This window comes from Scophthalmus maximus, chromosome 8, assembly GCF_022379125.1.
Source record: "Scophthalmus maximus strain ysfricsl-2021 chromosome 8, ASM2237912v1, whole genome shotgun sequence".
Classification (NCBI taxonomy): Eukaryota; Metazoa; Chordata; class Actinopteri; order Pleuronectiformes; family Scophthalmidae; genus Scophthalmus; species Scophthalmus maximus.
In genome coordinates this window covers 2,688,954-2,707,965 of record NC_061522.1, presented here as the reverse complement: position 1 = coordinate 2,707,965, position 19,012 = coordinate 2,688,954, and the positions used below count along the sequence as shown (strand labels likewise).

General features: G+C 50.5%; 1 protein-coding gene across 1 annotated transcript; it reads right to left on the bottom strand.

Moving 5' to 3' along the window:
* Positions 1-12,626: 12,626 nt before the first annotated feature.
* Positions 12,627-13,681, bottom strand: LOC124850463 (cilia- and flagella-associated protein 251-like; the record flags this gene model as incomplete). The annotated part of the gene is made up of 2 exons (XM_047333619.1): positions 12,627-13,482; positions 13,515-13,681. Coding segments are annotated over 2 exons (1,023 nt in total), but the record flags the coding sequence as incomplete, so codon positions are not given.
* Between the last annotated feature and the right edge of the window lie 5,331 nt (positions 13,682-19,012).

Below are 19,012 nucleotides of genomic sequence, written 5' to 3'. Positions count from 1 at the left end.
TGACCATTAAAAGTTAAATGCCACACGGCTTCAGTGACATGTGACACACACACACACACACACACACACACACACACACACACGCCTAAATGTCACTCATTCGCTGACTTCCCTCTGAGCTCCGGAGCAAACTGCTTCAACATGAGAGTTCATTTCTTCCCATGCCTCAAAAAGGATTTCCCCCAAAAGACGAGAATAAAAAAAACCCCCTACATCCTCATTTTCAAATCCATCTGCGCTCCGACCGTCTGTGGCTCCGCAGCTTCCACAGCGGATTAGAGCGTAAATGCGACGGCGAACCCCCTTTCAGGGAAAATATGTCAGTGACGAGAATATGAACTGGAATTACATTTTTTTTTTAAGTTTTCGAAACACTCGCGTGAGTCAGAGGTGATATGTGCTGCTGTGATGTATTCTGGGAAAATACCACAAGTGGTTTCAGTCATGGACACACACACACACACACACACACACACACACACACACACACACACACACACACACACACACACACACACACACACACACACGCGCGCGCGCGCGTCCTTGACAAACCAGGCGCGACCCCTTGATAGGATTTACCACGCGACGACGCGATAAGAGCTCCTGCAATTTAATTCCCATTCCCATTAGGAGGAAAACAATCGAACTGCGTCGCAGAGCGTGAACTTGCCGGCGCCACAGAATTCACCAGCGTCCGCAGCTGGACAACAATAAGAGGTCACGAGACTGCAGAGCCATATATATATATATATATATATAAACCTCCCTCCCCTCTCTGCGACTCGGGCTCTGCTCGAAGCTCCCGCCGGAGGCCTCAATAACAACTTTTATTACATATTTTAAAGCTGTGTGCTTCTCACCCTGTGTATGGAAGTGATGATCGTTTTGAAAACCAGATCCGTACAGAGAATGAAGGACATGTACAACTTCTTTTGACAGTCGTAACGGGGGGAAAAGGACACAACTGAATGAATGTGGGGTTGAATAACGATAAGTTCCTTCACGTAACTGATCTCACCAAAGTTTTCCCGCTGGCAACAACTAGCTACGACCAATGAACATGGACGACATGACAGCGCCCCCTAAAGGAGAAACCAAAACATCTTGGAAAAAAATCCTAAACATCTTGGGCACCCCCTGGTGGCTGGCTGCAGTATAGCTCATAAACCCCGCCCCCTTCATGTTAGCAGATGGAACATGGACCCCCCCCCCCCCCCCCCCCCAAAAAAAAATAAAAGAACACGCCAAATTTTAAGGTCGTTATATAACGCTGATGTATGTTCTAGTGTTCAAGCTTCTAACAATTTGGGTTTCAATTAGTCATCTGATGCTATAAAAACATCATCATGATGACGTCATGATGGACGGGTGAGAACGACTCGCGGTACCGATTCCGTGGCTCCACTTCACGATCACCCCGCTGGCTGCGAGTGACTTCGCCGGCACAAGATGGCCGCCACCCGTGAGCGAGACACGTCGTGCAGTGGCGGGAAAGTGAACAGGCGTCGTCCGATCTTACACAGTCATTGGATAATAATAATAATGTGACTGCAACAGTTCCACTTAAAAAATTAATTACACTGCTGCGAAAAAAAGTCTGCTATCGAATGCGAAACATGTGCACGTGATTAATCTCCGGTGTGACATGAGAGCACGCATGTGGGTGTTGGGGCTGGTTTCATGGAGCAGAGAAGAGGCCGGAGGCAGATTGAAAAATGAAGCATGTTATTACAGCAATGACTCTGTAGGCCCTCGAGTTGGAGGACTGAGATGGAGTGTGTGTGTGTGTGTGTGTGCGTGTGTGTGCGTGTGTGTGTGTGTGCTTATTGCATGCCTGCATGTGCGCATCAGCGTGATTGAGAGTCGAGGGGGCATCGCTGTGTAAATCCCATCCCATAATTTGTAATTCCGCGCTAAACTGTACTTCCCAGGCTAAAAGGCTTGACGGCGGAATAAGAGGACGGAAGATGTGGAGGATGAGGAGGATGAGGAGGAGGAGGAGGAGGATGTGGAGGAGGAGGAGGAGGAGGAGGAGGAGGAGGAGGAGGAGGAAGAGGAGGAGGAGGAGGAGGAGGATGTGGAGGAGGAGGATGAGGAGGAGGAGGATGAGGAGGAGGAGGAGGATGATGAGGAGGAGGAGGAGGAGGAGGAGGAGGAGGAGGAGGATGATGAGGAGGAGGAGGATGTGGAGGAGGAGGAGGAGGAGGAGGATGATGAGGAGGAGGAGGATGTGGAGGAGGAGGAGGAGGAGGAGGAGGAGGAGGAGGAGGAGGAGGATGATGAGGAGGAGGAGGATGTGGAGGAGGAGGAGGATGAGGAGGAGGAAGAGGAAGAGGAGGAGGATGTGGAGGAGGAGGAGGAGGAGGAGGATGATGAGGAGGAGGAGGATGTGGAGGAGGAGGAGGAGGAGGATGTGGAGGAGGAGGAGGAGGAGGAGGAGGAGGAGGATGATGAGGAGGAGGAGGATGTGGAGGAGGAGGAGGAGGATGATGAGGAGGAGGAGGATGTGGAGGAGGAGGAGGAGGAGGAGGAGGATGATGAGGAGGAGGATGTGGAGGAGGAGGAGGATGAGGAGGAGGAAGAGGAAGAGGAGGAGGATGTGGAGGAGGAGGAGGAGGAGGAGGATGATGAGGAGGAGGAGGATGTGGAGGAGGAGGAGGAGGAGGATGTGGAGGAGGAGGAGGAGGATGTGGAGGAGGAGGATGAGGAGGAGGAGGTCGCTGGTCGGGTCAATACGCCACAATGAGCCTGATGCGTCGTAATGGGACGGACAGAAGCATCAGTCTTAGGGGGGTTGAGCCCCTTGAGGAGCTAAGTGACGGAGAGGACGGAGAGTAATAGGTGGCTCTTGTGTTTAGCCTCTCTTCCAATTTACAAGATAATGACTCCACCACGATAACATCCCCACGTCCTGGTCGCTTCCCCCACTCGGACTGTTAGCACATGTTCACATGCCTGACACAGGGAGCTACAAGCCTTGAGTTTGGTATTTTGAAAACAGGAGTTACCATATTTTTTTGGGGGGGAGGAGCAGGGGGTGTGGCCTGACTGAGAGCTCGCCCACCTTCACCTGCAAGCATGCAACTATTGGACGGTACTGTCAACGAGGCGATATCCAGGCCCCAGTGCATCCGCGGCTTTGTCGTCTTTTTGAACTCTAAATGGACCACAATGTACAAAAGGAACATCGTCATGCATTGAACAAGACTTGACACTACAGGTTGAACCACGAACTCCTCAGGAAAAGGTTTACTGACGTCATGAATCAAGTGAGAAGTAGAGGCCTTGTCTCAAAGACTTAAACGGGCCGTCAGGAAATAGTCGCAGATTTTTACATTTTACAAAATGTCCGAATGTTGCGCTGCTGCAGTGCATGTAAAAATAAAACGTCATTACATGGACTTTCTCTCAGCAGCCCCCTGCTGACTACACAGACCCAATAACATTTGTCTCTTGCCTTCGGTGGGAAAGGACGGTGCCGTCGATAACCGTCCCCGGGTCGATTGAATCTGCAGTTGTCACGAGTAATCAGCAGCTCCAGCTCCGACCAGCGGGGGGTGGCGATGGGTGTGAGAGGGTTTAGAGCGTCGAGTTCCTTTTTTCTGAATCTTCCCGTGAAACCAGTTTGCACTTGTTGTTGTCTTCACCTGCTGGCCGTCGTCATCCTCGCTGCTCCTCCGCGTTGTGCCGGTGCAGAGCGGATGACACCTCACAGATTGAATTCGGGGGGGGGGGGGGGGACAAATGGGTTTTCTCTCTCGTTGAGCCGCTAATTGGCCACGCAGTGTTCTTCGGGGCCTGACCTCTCCATCCTCTCTTTGGCCCGCGAGGCGTATTTGCCATGCTACCGACCCTTCGGGCGCAGAACTCTTCTACCTCTTTCTGGCGGCCTGGTTCCCGAAGAGACGGCGGACGCGAGCACCATCCAGCTCCCGCCCTGTGCATCTGCCGCGCCGGCTTGTTAATTGGCGGCGAGAACATCTGCCCGCCGCTGGCGGAGAAGGAGCGAAGGGGAGTGTGAGGACTCTGCGGAGAGGGAGGGGAGACAACCCCCGAGCTCGGTCGGGACCCCGCAGCAGACGGATGGAGCCGCACACGAGTCCTCCACCGCGCCGCGCCGTCAAGGGGTGGATGGTGGCGAGTGTGGGGAGGTCCAGGCAGTTACGTTTGGATTTTTCTGACTGAATGAAGCCATATGCAATATTGAGCATATTTATTTACAGACTCAACCAAGCGAGAGTCAGTAGTGGATGAGAGAAGAACTCTATCTAATCTGGTAAGTCTAATGGAACCTTAAGCACTAGGCTACATGCACACTACGAAGCTACGTTTTAGTTTCAGAACGCTTCACAGCCGTCCACACTTTTCTGAGGTTCTCCGAAGTTTACGAGCGCCTGAAACCGAGACTTTTGGAAAACGCATTCGAGAAACCAGGAATGTTGTTGAATGGACGAGCTAAAACGGATTCTATTGGAAAATGCACAAATTCTCGGGGGAGGCAATTCGCCGTAAACTCCTGTTGGTGGCTCCGAGAAAAAAAGAAATCCCTGCTCTTCCATTTCACCATTGGCCGCTTCTCGTCACTGGTGTTGTCCGGAGTAGACGATCCTCTTCCCGTTTACACCGGCACGCACACGGACGGTGAACGAGAACGACCTGATGCCGAGCAAACACACCAACACGTCCTCCGACTCCTACGGCGAACTGTGTCGTTTGAGCCGAAGTAAGACCAGATCGGCCGCTTTACTAAATTAGCGCCTCTACTGGTGACGGGAGGTACGTCGCAACGCATAGTTGGTCATCTTGTTAGGGTTTGTGTGACATGGCAGAGAATCCCAACGATTACTTAACAGAATATAAGCAAATGCTTTGAAATACTCGACGGACTTACCAGGTCCGCCGCTGACCTCTAGTGGCCGTGAACGTGACTACGCGCTCTTTAAAGAACGACCACATGCGTCGCAATGAGCTGCTTCCAAACAGCGACCGACAGTCTTGACCGGGATCATTTAACTTTTAAAATGAAAAGGTTTTCGTAACACACAAAAGCTCAGCGTTGTTCCGCAGACATGAGACGAGCCGCAGCGTCGTGATCCGCGTCAAACCGCCGTCTGCTGCAGCCTCGGGGGGAGTAGTCGTTTGATTTCCTCTTCTGCTGCCTTCTTCCCCCGTCTGCGTTTCCGTTTCACTTTGCGACGCTCAGCAACCGTTTGGAATCTGTTAACCTAGAACACGATCAAATAGTGCACGAGCCCCCGACTGAATAAGCATCGATTTTTCTTCCCCCCGAGCGACTCGGCCGCGGAGCCGAGGGAGGCGTTAACACGGTGAAGAGCGTGAAGAGACGGGGAGAGGGTCCGCGCTCCATCAGCGGTAATTTCTTACTCAGACCAGTGGACATGATGTTATTGGATGAGAGCGGACAGCCTCCGTCCCCTGAGCCAATCAGATCAGTGGACCGTGACTTCACCGTCTCCCACCTCCGTGCGATCGCAGCCTGTTGACCTCCGGGCCGCGGCCTGCTGCGAGGTCGCGTCACTGTCAGGTGCACAGCGTGTCGGGGCGAGATGGTGTTTTGGTTTCTGTGTGTTCAGGTGTTTTTAGTACATGTGGAGTAAGGTCGGAGGACAGTGGCCGAACGCACCATGTCTTGACAACCACAGCATTTCAGATGGGACATAAGATCGTCAACGTGTTAGACTGACAGAGGCGTAACCTGCTACTGCCAGCAGCCAATCACAGGCGGTTCAATTTTCTCTCTTTCCCTGCATTTCATTGAACTGCTCGGCTCGTAGAAACGGGTCGAATAGATGAAATCCTCCTTCACGCCCTTCCTTGACCTCATGACGTTTTCCATCGAGGGTCAAGGAATGGGGGACAGGAGAAGACGACATGAAGGACGATCCCAATCCACCCCACCATGTGGACCAAGAGACGGCCAATGAGCATCGAGCTTCCTCTATTTTGGATTCTCTGTTTCGCCGTCTGATTAAAAGGTCGCCGCCGTCGAGCTGAATGTAAATTCCCAAACGTTTGCACAGATTTAAATTGTTGCCTCCTCCACACGCGACCACAGTCGTAAACATTGTCTCGTTACAAGACGGAAATCAATGCTGCTCTGGATTGCGACACGTCGTCGCCGTCGTCGTCCTGCTGGAAATCACAAATTGGCTTCGGTATTTTAAAATGAAGAAATATTCAAAAAGCTAATACATACACAGTAAAGATGTTGAGTTTTCCAAAGCAGTGAGAAGCACAAAGAAGTTCATTCATCTCTCTTGTGTTCGGCGGATGGCAGAAATGAATATATGATTTACAACTTATTGCAAAACCCTTGGAGCAAAAAAAAACAAAAAACGGAACTAAGTGCATCTGGATACAACAACAGGTAAGTGAGACAATATTACCTTTTTGAATTTGAGGGTAACCGGACAGTTTTTGTCATCATAAATATTCCAAACGTTTTAATGGATTAAAGCACATTGTTGTCGAGACGACGCGGGCAACTCTCCAAATGAAGACGCACACAAACACACCCACACATACAGTCGCCCATATGGACAGTATATCACACACACACACATATAAATATATACATATCTTCCTCCTCCTATGCAATTTGCAACATATCATCTATGTTGCAAATTGCAATTGGTGCAAACATCTGCATCGGCTCTCGCTAGGTTTAGGTTTGTCAACTTCACCAAACCTCGTCCACAAATAACACGACCCCCCCCCCCCCCCCCCCAATAATTTCCCGTCCACATTACATAACCCAGATAGATAAGATAGATAACCGTCATTTTAAATCAAAAAACCCACAGCTTTGCCTCTCAGCGTGAAAATTGCTAATCCCAGCCCGGGACGCCTCGTCGGCCGGCGTCAGCCAGTTTCATTTTCAATAACATCTCAACAGGGTTCTTATAAGAAGTGGTAGTGGAGGGGGGGGGGGGGGGGGGGGCTTCTGCCATCTTAAACCTCACAGGGAGTCGTGCTATGTGTGGACGAGGTTTGGTTAAGTTGACAGCAATGAGTCCCCGTCGCTCGTTCCCATTATTCTCCGCCCGTAAGAAACTCAGAAAAACAATCCCAATCTCTCCTTTTCTTTCTTTTTCCTCTCTTATTGCTCCCTCCGCTCTTTGCATTCGACGTGGTCGTCGCTCGCTATTAATGTCACATGAGAGTAACGCTGCAGAAACCCGGCGGAGGAGGAGGAGTGGGATCACACACCGGCGTGCACACGGCCCGGACCCCCAAAGCCGCCACGCACACACCAGAGAGAAAACCGATTTGATCAGTAAGTAGGACTCTGGAGTCTTGATCCCACCACAGTGAAAAAAACAAAAAAACTGAATTAGTTCTGTTCTATGAAAGGAAGCATGATAACATTGACTGTCCCTCTCTCTCCTGCCTCACGCTCACGCTTGGACAAAAATAGTCTGACGCCTGATGAATCTGTTTGGCTCCTTTCCCGTCATCCATGGTGAAAGTTATGGGATGTGGAGATGTGGCGATGCGGAGGGAGGCCGGGGGGTCGTTGCCGCGGGAGACCCACTCAGGACGGGGGGAGATATGATCGTGACGTCGGAGGAACGTCCCACGCCTGTGGACTTGTTATCTCCGTGTTGAGACGAGGGAAGAAGAGACAGATGTTGGTGGAGGTCGTGACTCCTGATCGCTGAAGAGGAGGAGGAGGAGGAGGAGGAGGAAGAGGAGGAAGAGGAGGAGGAGGAGGAGGAAGAGGAGGAGGAGGAAGAGGAGGAGGAGGAGGAGGAAGAGGAGGAGGAGGAGGAGGAAGAGGAGGAGGAGGAGGAGGAGGGTGGCTGGGCCGCGATTGGCCGAGAGGAGATCAGGTCAGATGACAAACCCTGCCCTTCCGTCCTTCAACAGTCTATTGACTCAGAACTATAACGTGATAAGAAAAGATCTCTATGGCGTCGCCTCTGAATCCACTACTGGATCTGCTCATCAGATCCTCTTTAAATCCCCTGTCCTAGCCTTTTCTTTTCCACCATACACTTTTAACCCCCATGGATATAAAGATATCACATTAGCGATCGTGGAGTGGGGGGGGGTTTGGAGGACAGTCAGTCTCAGTCTCGACCCACCACCCATGACCATCAGCTCCAAAGGTGAATCATCTGGAGAGACCCTCCCATTGAATATTCCCACCAAGTTTGGTGGAAACTCGTCCATGCGTTCTTTAGATATTTTGTACACACACACACACACACACACACTTTTAGAAACTAGTTCACTGCGGTGCTGGCAGGTTAATAATGAAGCACATAACATTCAAGATGCCGTGTGTGTGTGTGTGTGTGTGTGTGTGTGTGTGTGTGTGTGTGTGTGTGTGTGTGTGTGTGTGTGTGTGTGTGAGTGAACGCACACTCGGACGTTCTGCCAGTAGATGGAGGAAACAGATGCTACCCAAGCAGAGCACAGTGTGATCTTCCTTTCCCACGCCCAAATGTCAAACTGTCGTTGGTTTACAGTACACACACACACACACACACACACACTTACACCTACAGTGAGATTGAACAGAAAAGATGAATCACTCAATCCTACACCCAGACACACACACACAGACACACACACACACACACACACACACAAGCCTACAACTGCTGCGTATGTTCACACACATCTTGAGTGTTGAGTTTAAAAACGTGTCGGCAGCATATCTGTACCTTTTTACATGTAACGCAATTGTGAGAGAAGTCTCTTGAAAGAAGGATTTTCACTACAACTCGACCGTGAACCTTAACCATCACAGCTAAATGCCCAAACCTGAACGTTCAACTCACGGGATTCTAACGTAAAGACTCATCGAGGCCGCCTTCACGTACGAAAAAATAATTTGTCCGTTTCAGCAAAAACAATCCACCAGAGGGCAGCGCGGAGTCAAGAGTTTCCGACAACAAGAAACATGGCGTCTGTGGAAGTGTTCATCTTACCGCATGGGAAACGACAGTGGCGGCCATGTTTGCAACTGCTTACCAACTCGTAAAGTCTCCGAGGTTTGTCTGAGGCCGACAACGCGATAAGAATGAGGCCCTTCGTTGATTTCCCCGCTTGCGCCTGCGTATCGTTGCGTTTCCCCTACAATTATAAAGGTGGTGAACAGTGTACGTAATATTCCATGCATTTTTTTATGATTTTGTTATTGTAAAGTGTTCGGGTAAGGGTCGGGGTTTGTTGTCGTTGTCTATCAAAATGAAGAACATATTGATTTCTAAAAACAAATCGTCACTTAATCTTTACAAGGTCAACGTAGCCATCTGTCTTCTTTCCCTTTGTGCCATATTTTGATATCTGCCACTGTCAGAGGAAGCTACTGTACAACCGATCACGTTGCGATCTCTCATCGTGTTGCGGCCCTACGACACCACGATTCCCGGTGGTACCGCTCCGTTTCGTCCTGTCCGCGAGCCATCGTGATGGCGTCAGGACCTGAACTATGAAAGAGAGAGAGAGAAAAGGCAATTTTGGCAAAAAGCGAGGAGCAGTGGAGCGGAGAGGACAGATTTAAAGAGAAGGAAAATTGGATGCGTCTTTTTATCCAGGGAAGCATTTAGTCTGGCGCTTCTGGCCTGTGACACGAGGGGAAACCATAATTGATGCTGAATCTGAAGCTGCTGTGGAGCCGCTAACGGCAAAATTACCTGCGTTTGTGCTGCTGCGAGCAATTTAAGGTTGTTTTTTTCTCTTTTGACTCGCTGCAGCGTCCGTATGAAACCAGACACATTGATTTAAGATACACGGGAAGACAATTCTCTTCCAAACAGGTCATTGGTCACAACGAGCCCAAAAAACCAATAGTTGGTTTTGTCTCCTCGTGTGGGGCTGCAGCTCAGTCAGAGCAGGTGAAGGGCGGCAGCATGAAATAATATTAGACAAAATCCTTTCATACTTAAAAAACACTGTATTGGTCAGCCTCTAGTTTTTTTGGTAGATGACAGGCTGGATGACCAACACAAGGCAGAATTGGGCAAAGGTCTCAAGGCCACAGAACTCAGAGCTCCCCAAACGTTTTTGGACAAGCTTCCCCCGACTAACTGGTCTTAAGGCGGAAATTTGTCCCCGAAGGTCGTCTCCATAAAATGGCCAGAAAATTGGGCCTGGCGGGAGATTTCCCCAAAACATTCCGGCGAGTGGTCGGGTCCTGGGCTCCACTGGCTCGCTGTGAATCCTCCGGAGATTATCCTGCTCTATTCTCCATGGGCTCACTCACTAGGGGGCTCTTAAAGTGAAAGCTCCTGAAAAAAATGTCCGGAGCAACATTTGCAGACATTTGCGTTCTCACATACAGCCAAGTCAAGGAATCACCAGAGTCATTAGGACTCATCCGACATCCAAGACTGCCATCCATCAATTCCATCCATCCATCCATCCATCCATCCATCCATCCATCCATCCATCCATCCATCAATTCCATCCATCCATCCATCCATCCATCAATTCCATCCATCCATCCATCCATCCATCCATCCATCCATCCATCCATCCAAAGAGCCATGGTCAGTTCAAGTTCTGTAGGATTCATCCAGTTGAGGCCATGAGTCCAATCTGGCAACGTTTCCTGGCAGTTCATCCAATAGTTGAGATGTTTCAGTCCGGACCGAAGAGGCGGAACGCCCGTCCGACGCCGTCATCCCTAGAGCCGTGTGGTTAGAATTGTTCAACTCCCCCCACGCCTCCATAGTTTTCTCTGCCCATCTCTCCTCACAGAGCAGGTTTGATACAGCTTCATACTGTAATTACAGGACAGCTCCCGGCTCATTGACTCGTGTCCTGCCACCGTCCGCCCGACACGTCGGCCCTCCCCGGCGCTGACACGAGACCGAGCCCTCGGGCTGCGAGGGTCTGACACTGACACGTGGGTTTCCTGTGAAGAAGATTCCTCGCTATGAGAACGGCACAGTCGCCGCCGCAGGTGGAGGAAACATCACAACGGCCCCTTTTTCTCCTTTCTAGGACTTAATCTATTCATCCAGCGGCTGCTCGACACCAGCTTAACCTTGGCTTTGAAGCGCGCTGCGGGTGATTGCGGCATCACGTCTCATACATATGCCGCTCATTCGTCGCCGTTCATCATTTGCGCATAACAACACTGTCAGGGAATCCTTCATCTGGCCTTGGTGCTCGCACAACGCAGGCTGGATAAATCCTTCTCCTGTGATCTGTCTCCCGCCGCCACGATCCCCGCCAGCGGTCACGTTCACAAACGGTCTCTATAAATAGAAGCCGTGCGCTATTTCGCCCGGCGTCGAGGCTCAAACATGTAATCTTGCACTCCATCACCGTGAGAACGATCAAGGATAAACAGACAATTGTGTTTTTTCAAAGAGGAGACAATAGATACAAGCAGGGAAGCCTGAATGAATTAGAGGTGGAGAGGATGGTTTTTTTAGGGCGTCATCTGCTTCTGCTGTTGCTTATGGATTGTTGCAACATATCCATATCTGACTTTGGGAATTCCATCTGTTATGGAAGAGAAATGTTTTAAGTGCACTTACCTCCATTTTATCCAAGTGGCAGCCCACCGTGACGTGACCCGTCGATTTGTGAGCTGCCGTTTAGAAGCCTTGAGTTTCGCATTTTGACCTGCGCCATGTTGGCTTTTTTGAAACCAGACGTAGGATTGGACCAATTGGACGGCACTAGCTGTCAACCATGCTGTAACCACGTCTATTTGACTCTTAGTGAGACCACGATTTACAAAATGAACATCGTGCTGTTATTGAAGAAGACTTGAAACTAGAGATCGAACCATAAACTCCTCAGGAAAGTGTTTACTGACGTTCTAAATCAAGTGAGAAGTAGAGTAGTTTTCTAGTAGACTTCTACAGAAACTGAGGTCTTCTTGCAACCAGGGAGTCGCCCTCTGCTGGTGATTCATGAGAATACAGTCTGCAGACACTTCCATTGGCTTACTTGACCGGACCTGGTGACTACGTCCATTTTTATAAACAGTCCACGATTTTATCATATTGAAATCTTGTACGACAAGTGTGTTTCTGGCCACCGGTGGTGAATCTGTGAAACCAACGTTGGACGACAAATTCGGTGACTGAAGTAACTTGGGAAGTTTCCCCTGAAAAAATCAGGGATCAAGAGAAAAGGGGGCAGCAACGCAACTGCTGAGCCCATAATTCTCCTCTTGTCTAGATCAGCGTTCAGTCAAGGGAGCATGAAAGTTTTTCTTTTTTTAATCAATTTGCAGCTCAGATGAAGAAGACAGACGAGCTGTTTTTTTCTTTCCCCCTCTCTCTTCTCCTCACCCAGACTGAAATATCAGGAGTTCGATCAGACACGAATGCACAGCGTCTTGATTCATCGCTTGTTTGTGATTTGTGTTCTGGCTCCGCGAGCGGCAGGATGGAGTGAACCTGCCGGAATAAAGGAGAGGCGAAGGAAGGGGGATGTATGACAGTGACCTCCCTCTGGCCCTGGCCCTGGCCCTGGCCCTCTTCCTCGTCCTCCTCCTCCTCCTCCTCGTCCTCCTCCTCGTCCTCCTCCTCATCATCCTCCTCCTCCTCCTCCTTCTCCTTCTCCTTCTCCTCCTCCTCCTCCTCCTTCTCCTCCTCCTCCTCCTCCTCCTCCTTCTCTTCCTCCTCCTCCTCCTCATCCTCCTCATCCTCCTCCTCCTCGTCCTCCTCATCCTCCTCATCCTCCTCCTCCTCCTCATCCTCCTCATCCTCCTCCTCCTCGTCCTCCTCCTCCTCGTCCTCCTCCTCATCATCCTCCTCCTCCTCCTCCTTCTCCTTCTCCTTATCCTTCTCCTCCTCCTCCTCATCCTCCTCCTCGTCCTCCTCGTCCTCCTCCTCCTCGTCCTCCTCCTCATCATCCTCCTCCTCCTCCTCCTTCTCCTTCTCCTTCTCCTCCTCCTCCTCCTCCTTCTCCTCCTCCTCCTCCTCCTTCTCCTTCTCCTCCTCCTCCTCCTCCTCCTCCTCCTTCTCCTCCTCCTCCTCCTCCTCCTTCTCCTTCTCCTCCTCCTCCTCCTCCTCCTCCTCATCCTCCTCATCCTCCTCCTCCTCGTCCTCCTCATCCTCCTCCTCGTCCTCCTCCTCCTCCTCCTCGTCCTCCTCCTCATCATCCTCCTCCTCCTCCTCCTTCTCCTTCTCCTTCTCCTCCTCCTCCTCCTCCTTCTCCTCCTCCTCCTCCTCCTTCTCCTTCTCCTTCTCCTCCTCCTCCTCCTCCTCATCCTCCTCCTCGTCCTCCTCCTCCTCCTCCTCGTCCTCCTCCTCATCATCCTCCTCCTCCTTCTCCTTCTCCTTCTCCTCCTCCTCCTCCTCCTTCTCCTCCTCCTCCTCCTCCTTCTCCTTCTCCTTCTCCTCCTCCTCCTTCTCCTCCTCCTCCTCCTCCTCCTTCTCCTTCTCCTCCTCCTCCTCCTCCTCCTCCTTCTCTTCCTCCTCCTCCTTATCGTCCTCCTCCTCCTCGTCCTCCTCCTCCTCCTTCTCATCGTCTCCTCCTCCTCCTCCTGCTCCCCCTCCTTCTCCTCGTCCTCCTCATCCTCCTCGTCCTCCTCATCCTCCTCATCCTCCTCCTTCTCCTCCTCCTCCTCCTCCTCCTTCTCCTTATCCTTCTCCTCCTCCTCCTCCTTCTCCTCCTCCTCCTCCTCATCGTCCTCCTCCTCCTCCTTCTCCTTATCCTTCTCCTCCTCCTCCTCCTCCTCATCGTCCTCCTCCTCCTCATCCACCTCCTCCTCCTCCTCCTCCTCCTCCTCCTCATCCACCTCCTCCTCCTCCTCATCCTCCTCATCCTCCTCCTCCTCATCCTCCTAGTCCTCCTCCTCATCCTCCTCGTCCTCCTCATCCTCCTTCTCCTCCATCTCATCCTCCTCCTCCTCCTCATCCTCCTCGTCATCCTCCTCCTCCTCCACCTCACCCTCCTCCTCCTCCTCCTCATCCTCCTCCTCCTCCTCCTCCTCATCCTCCTCCTCCTCCTCCTCCTCCTCCTCCTCCTGACTTGAGGATTTATCCACCTGATTACCCTGCGGGTATCCCGCCGGTCCATCCCCGTCCCCGCTCTGCTCCACTCGGCATCAACAGCTCTGCGGTTCGGTCCTTGACCTGCAGCTTATTGCAACATTAGCGGCTTATAATAGTGAGCGTCGTGGAGTTTTAAGCTGGTCGAGACCTCGCGATTACCCCGGAGCGGCTACCTGCGTTCTCCTTCACCGTCACCGGAGATGCACTGTTATCAGTAAATACAGTTACTGAATCACGGACGCGAGCTCTCCCTAACAGCTGTAGCGCCAGTTTTATAGCAAACGCTCAAACAAAATCACATTTTCCAGCCGCTGCGGCGGAACTGTAGCTGCGGTGTGACGTGGCATTCGGCTCCACCTGATGAACGCAGGTCCCATATTCATTCCCGTTTCAACTCTGGTTTTTCGCGCCTGCACCGTTTAGCCGCTAAACGCTGACCCGGGCAGCGGCTCGCGGCTGACCCGGTCTGGCGGCCGGTTGGCGCCGGGACGATTGTACGTAATGGGTTTTCCAGCTGAATTCTGAGCAGTTGTCTGCTGCGGCCAAATACACGGCGGCGAGGAGAGCGGTGACACATTCAGGTACGTAGAAGTTCTTCATTGATCCCAAACTGGGAAATTCCTGTGTTCTACAGCAGCAGGTGTCAGGCACACAACACGCCTTACAAATATAACACTGTGAAAAGAAAGGAAAATATGAACTGCAAATGTCACGGTGTTGGAAAAGTCTGTTATTAAAAAAAACACACAAAGGGCAAAAAAAGCTGCTAATCACCAAGAGCTGCCGCGACAGGTCGCCACCTGGCACAGCGCCATCTTGCATCTTGCCATGTGGTCGGCTATTTTAAAAAAAAAGTTTTGGTGGTCTCTTAAATACAACTGGAAAGTTATTGTGTGACGTGTAAAATGATGATGACCTTTTTTGGGGGGAAATTGATGCCGTCTTCATGTCGCTGTCAGACCTCTCATTTCAGTGTCGCTCGGTTGGTGTCATTCTTGATATGACCACTAGATGGCACCTCGCCAAGGGATTTTAGAGGGCTATAGTCACTTTGATCCAAAATTATAACAATATTAAAACAATGAAGGGTTAGTAGAAACCATGGCAACATGGTGCTTGAGAAAGTGATTAGGGTTTGTATGAAGTAAGATTTTAAAAAAACTGACTAAATTTCCAATTAAGCATGAAAATCCTTCCAAAAGCAACTTGGATGGGAATAATCCAAGCGTTGTGTAAAGAAACAACCCCCCCCCAGGTGCATTGTGGGTCCAAGACTCCAGAATGTTCCTCTCTCACCGACACCGCTGGCAGTGGGCGGGCCGCCACGGCAGCGTTGAGCCCTTCAGATGTTTATCACCGAGGAAAGTTTTGTTTTTTTGGAAAAAGTCACTAATGAGGAAAATAACTGGACCGTCGCTTTTGGGGATTTGGCGTCGGACACCGGGTCGTTCTAGGTCGTGGAGGCCTCGAGAGTCCAATTGGGCCCAAATGTGTTTCAGTCTTCGTTCGGCTTTCCCCTCTCTTCTCGCTCAATCTGCAACATCTCAGTCAAGTGCCAGTGATCTTCTCAGGAACATGTTGTGCACTGTAACATCCAGTGTGACAGTGGTGAGACGAGGCCGAACCGAGGGTTAATGATCTTTCTGTATGCAAAGGCCACTGGGATGATAGGAAGTGGCAAAACCCCATTAAGTCCATGACAGAGTCTGCCACGGGTAATATGCTCTTCTTCCGCTCTCTCTCTCTCTCTTTCTCTCTCTCTCTCTCTCTCTCCTTCTCTCTCTCTCTCACCTTCTCTCTCTCTCTCACCGGTTCCCTCTTTTCTCGGTGCTTCCTGTTCTCCGCCTCTCACTCTGGTCCTCTCACGCCACTCTCCTTCATCCCTTCTGTCTTCAGGATGTGTCTCCGTGTTCCCCTTCTTCTTCTTTACTTCCTTCTGCATCTCTTCAACTATTCTCTCTTTTCTTTTTAAAATCCCTTTTCTCTTTGAACGGTATCATGCCCTGTTCCTGTCAACTCCCTATTGCGTTGGGCGCGAACACATCATGAGCCCCAATTGACAATCCCAATACATCTTTTAACTCTATAGGTCTTTGGTTTTCGCGCGGAATTAAACCACCGCGTCTCTCAGCAGAGCGCAAACCACCGCCGAGGCCCAGCGGTCCTGACGGTACATTCAACCAGGCGGCATCAAATCTCACACACTCATAGATATATCGGTCCACTTCTACTCGTGAAAGGGTTCTTCGAAGATGAGACACCGACCGGTGATTTTGCCTCACGACTCGGGGGGCCGTCCTGAGGCATGAGCGGACTGAGCGGCTGCCAACGCACAATGTCACGACAGGCCCGGTGCAGGACAGCCGATGGAGAAGGCAGTAGCTTAGGAAGATACGGATGAAGGCATATGTCACAAAAAAAAGGACATGCATGATGTCCCGTGTTGTACCATAAACATTCACCGGCCAGGTGGTCCATCGTCACGGTATCTTCAGCTAACGGGTGTGTTAGATGTACAGAAGGTGTGCGAACGATCAAGCATCGACAACAGTACCGGGGCGCGCTCACGCTGGGTGTAGTTTGTGTTTTCAAAGGAGGCCGGGTCAAAGTAACCGCCGTCCGATCTGCCCGCCTTCGCTCGTGATGCAGTGCGTGTGCCGGTCGGCTGGAATCTTCTCGACCACCGCAGTCCCGTCGTCCACGCCTCCTCTTCCGACGTGTCGTCCGAACTCAACACACTCGCTCGATTCGATCTCTTCAACCGCGTAACGCACAGCGGGACTTTGTTGGGTCGGCTCCTGCGGGTTCATTTACTACGGGTGTATAAATCACAGACTGGACCTGAGAGACACGGCCGCAGCACGCAGCCAAGACACTTACTAATGACCTGGACGCTCCGCCATTTAGTCCCTGTCATAGCTCGCCAGCTTCAAAATGCCACCTACCGCTGCATATAAATCACAGGAGAGAGAGAGATGGAGAGAGAGAGAGAGAGAGAGAGACGGAGAGAGAGAGAGAGAGAGTGAGAGAGAGAGAGAGAGAGAGAGAGAGAGGGGACGCGATGTGCATTTGTGGTTCCAGAGTGTGGCTACGAATAAATACAGGGGGGAATTTATACGGCCGCGCCCGAGGCCACGGAACGTAGATTTTCTCTGATTGGATTGTAATTGTGCTTCTTCAGACAAGCGAGGAGACGACGCCTATAAATTCATTAGATCCTCTATTCATTTATGTCTGTATAAAAAAAAACCCACTCAACAGCCAGGTGCTCCTACACAACACACACACACACACGTCAACTTGATGCGCAATCAATTGACTGTCGCCAACCCACGGCTTTGACATGCAACTCCAAAACTGACAGAGAGGAAGGGGCAGATTTAGGGGCCGTGGTGGGGTCGGGGGAGAGAGAGGACGAGTGTGTGTGTGTGTGTGTGTGTTGACGAATGAGCTCTCTAACAGGCGATTAGCCTTTTAGCCGTCAGATCCTCGGCCGCTCACCGGTATTATCTGTCTCGCTCGGGCAAGTGGATCTTCAGGAGCGACGGGGAAGATGCTCTCAGGGAGGATGGGGGGGGGGATCTATTTCTCGTAGAGTATCGTTTTCTTTGTAATGGAAAGACGATTACAAACTGCCAGTGACATCAGTCCTGTGTGTCTTAAGATAAGGAGGGGAGAGATGGTTTGGTACAAAAGACACGAGATGTTAAATCCACAGAAGGTACAACAGCCACTCCTGAACTACACAGCAACTGACTCATTACAGGAAGCAAAAGTGGGGAACTGTTGCCACCTAGCGGCCAATCACAGAACTGCCACGAGGTGCAGACTTACTTCTACTACAGCAAATACTCAAAGACAGGGACATTAAACGCCTCGCGGGGGAACGTATTGCCATGGAACACACTCGGTCCAGACCCGTGGGCGTCGATCTACTCTCCTCTCTAAGACTTTCCATCAAGGTTTTAAATAACCCCACAAGGGTCAGTTTGTCTGCACGAGGTGCACTTTTATATTTGATATTTAACTACTTTGTGTACCTTCATCTAGTCTTTATTTAGAATTTAAACGCAGGATTCTCACACTTTTAAACATGCAGAATTGATACTTTGCTACACTTCTCAATACCTGTTTCCTCCCTGCATTCACCTCCCTCGACTGGCCCCGCCCACATAACTCCACTCTCCATCAAATCCATGGCTGTTTTGAACTATATTTGCTTGTTTTAACTGTAGCGTGTCCCCGGGTGCTTTGAAAGGCGCCCTGGAATTAAAAAGATTTATTAGTATTATTATAAAATAAAAGATTCATGAGGCGATAACATTACATTCACACAGTTATCCGCACTTTTTCATCCGGCCCATGACTCCGGTCGTGTCCTCTGTAAGTGGTGATCACTGGCTGGAGTTCTGACTCTTCGCCACCATGTGGAAATGTGTCAGCATCACTTGAGCTGGGGGCCTTTACTGTACATACAGTAGCAGCCCACACACTTCACACGCAGCCACATCCCCTCCTCGTACACTTTTACAGTGTAAAGCCTTTAATCCAAAACATAAACGTCGACCACACGCCGGATGAGTAAAAGTGGCCTCGTCGCGATACAACTACTTTTGGGCGCACGATATACACGTTGTCCCAGAAATGATCGCGATAAACCGATTTTTTCTTTTTATACCTTTTCTTTTTTATTATTCAGATATGTGACCTGAAAACTGTATTATTGTTAGAATGCCGATTTTATTTGTCTGTGATTTATATGTTTTTGTGAAAGCACTTTGTGAAGCTACTTCTAAAAGGTGCTATATAAATAACATTATTATTATTATTATTATTATTATTACGCTTTGTCACTTCTGCTTTTTCATAATCCTCTTTGAGAACTCTACTGTAGGTAAACGACGCTCACGTGGCGACCAAAAAAAAAACCCCTCTAAATATGCGGAAAGGCAAGTTTGAACAACGACCTCAACAACGACGCGTTCCACTTCCTAGTCTCCCTCCGCCCCGCA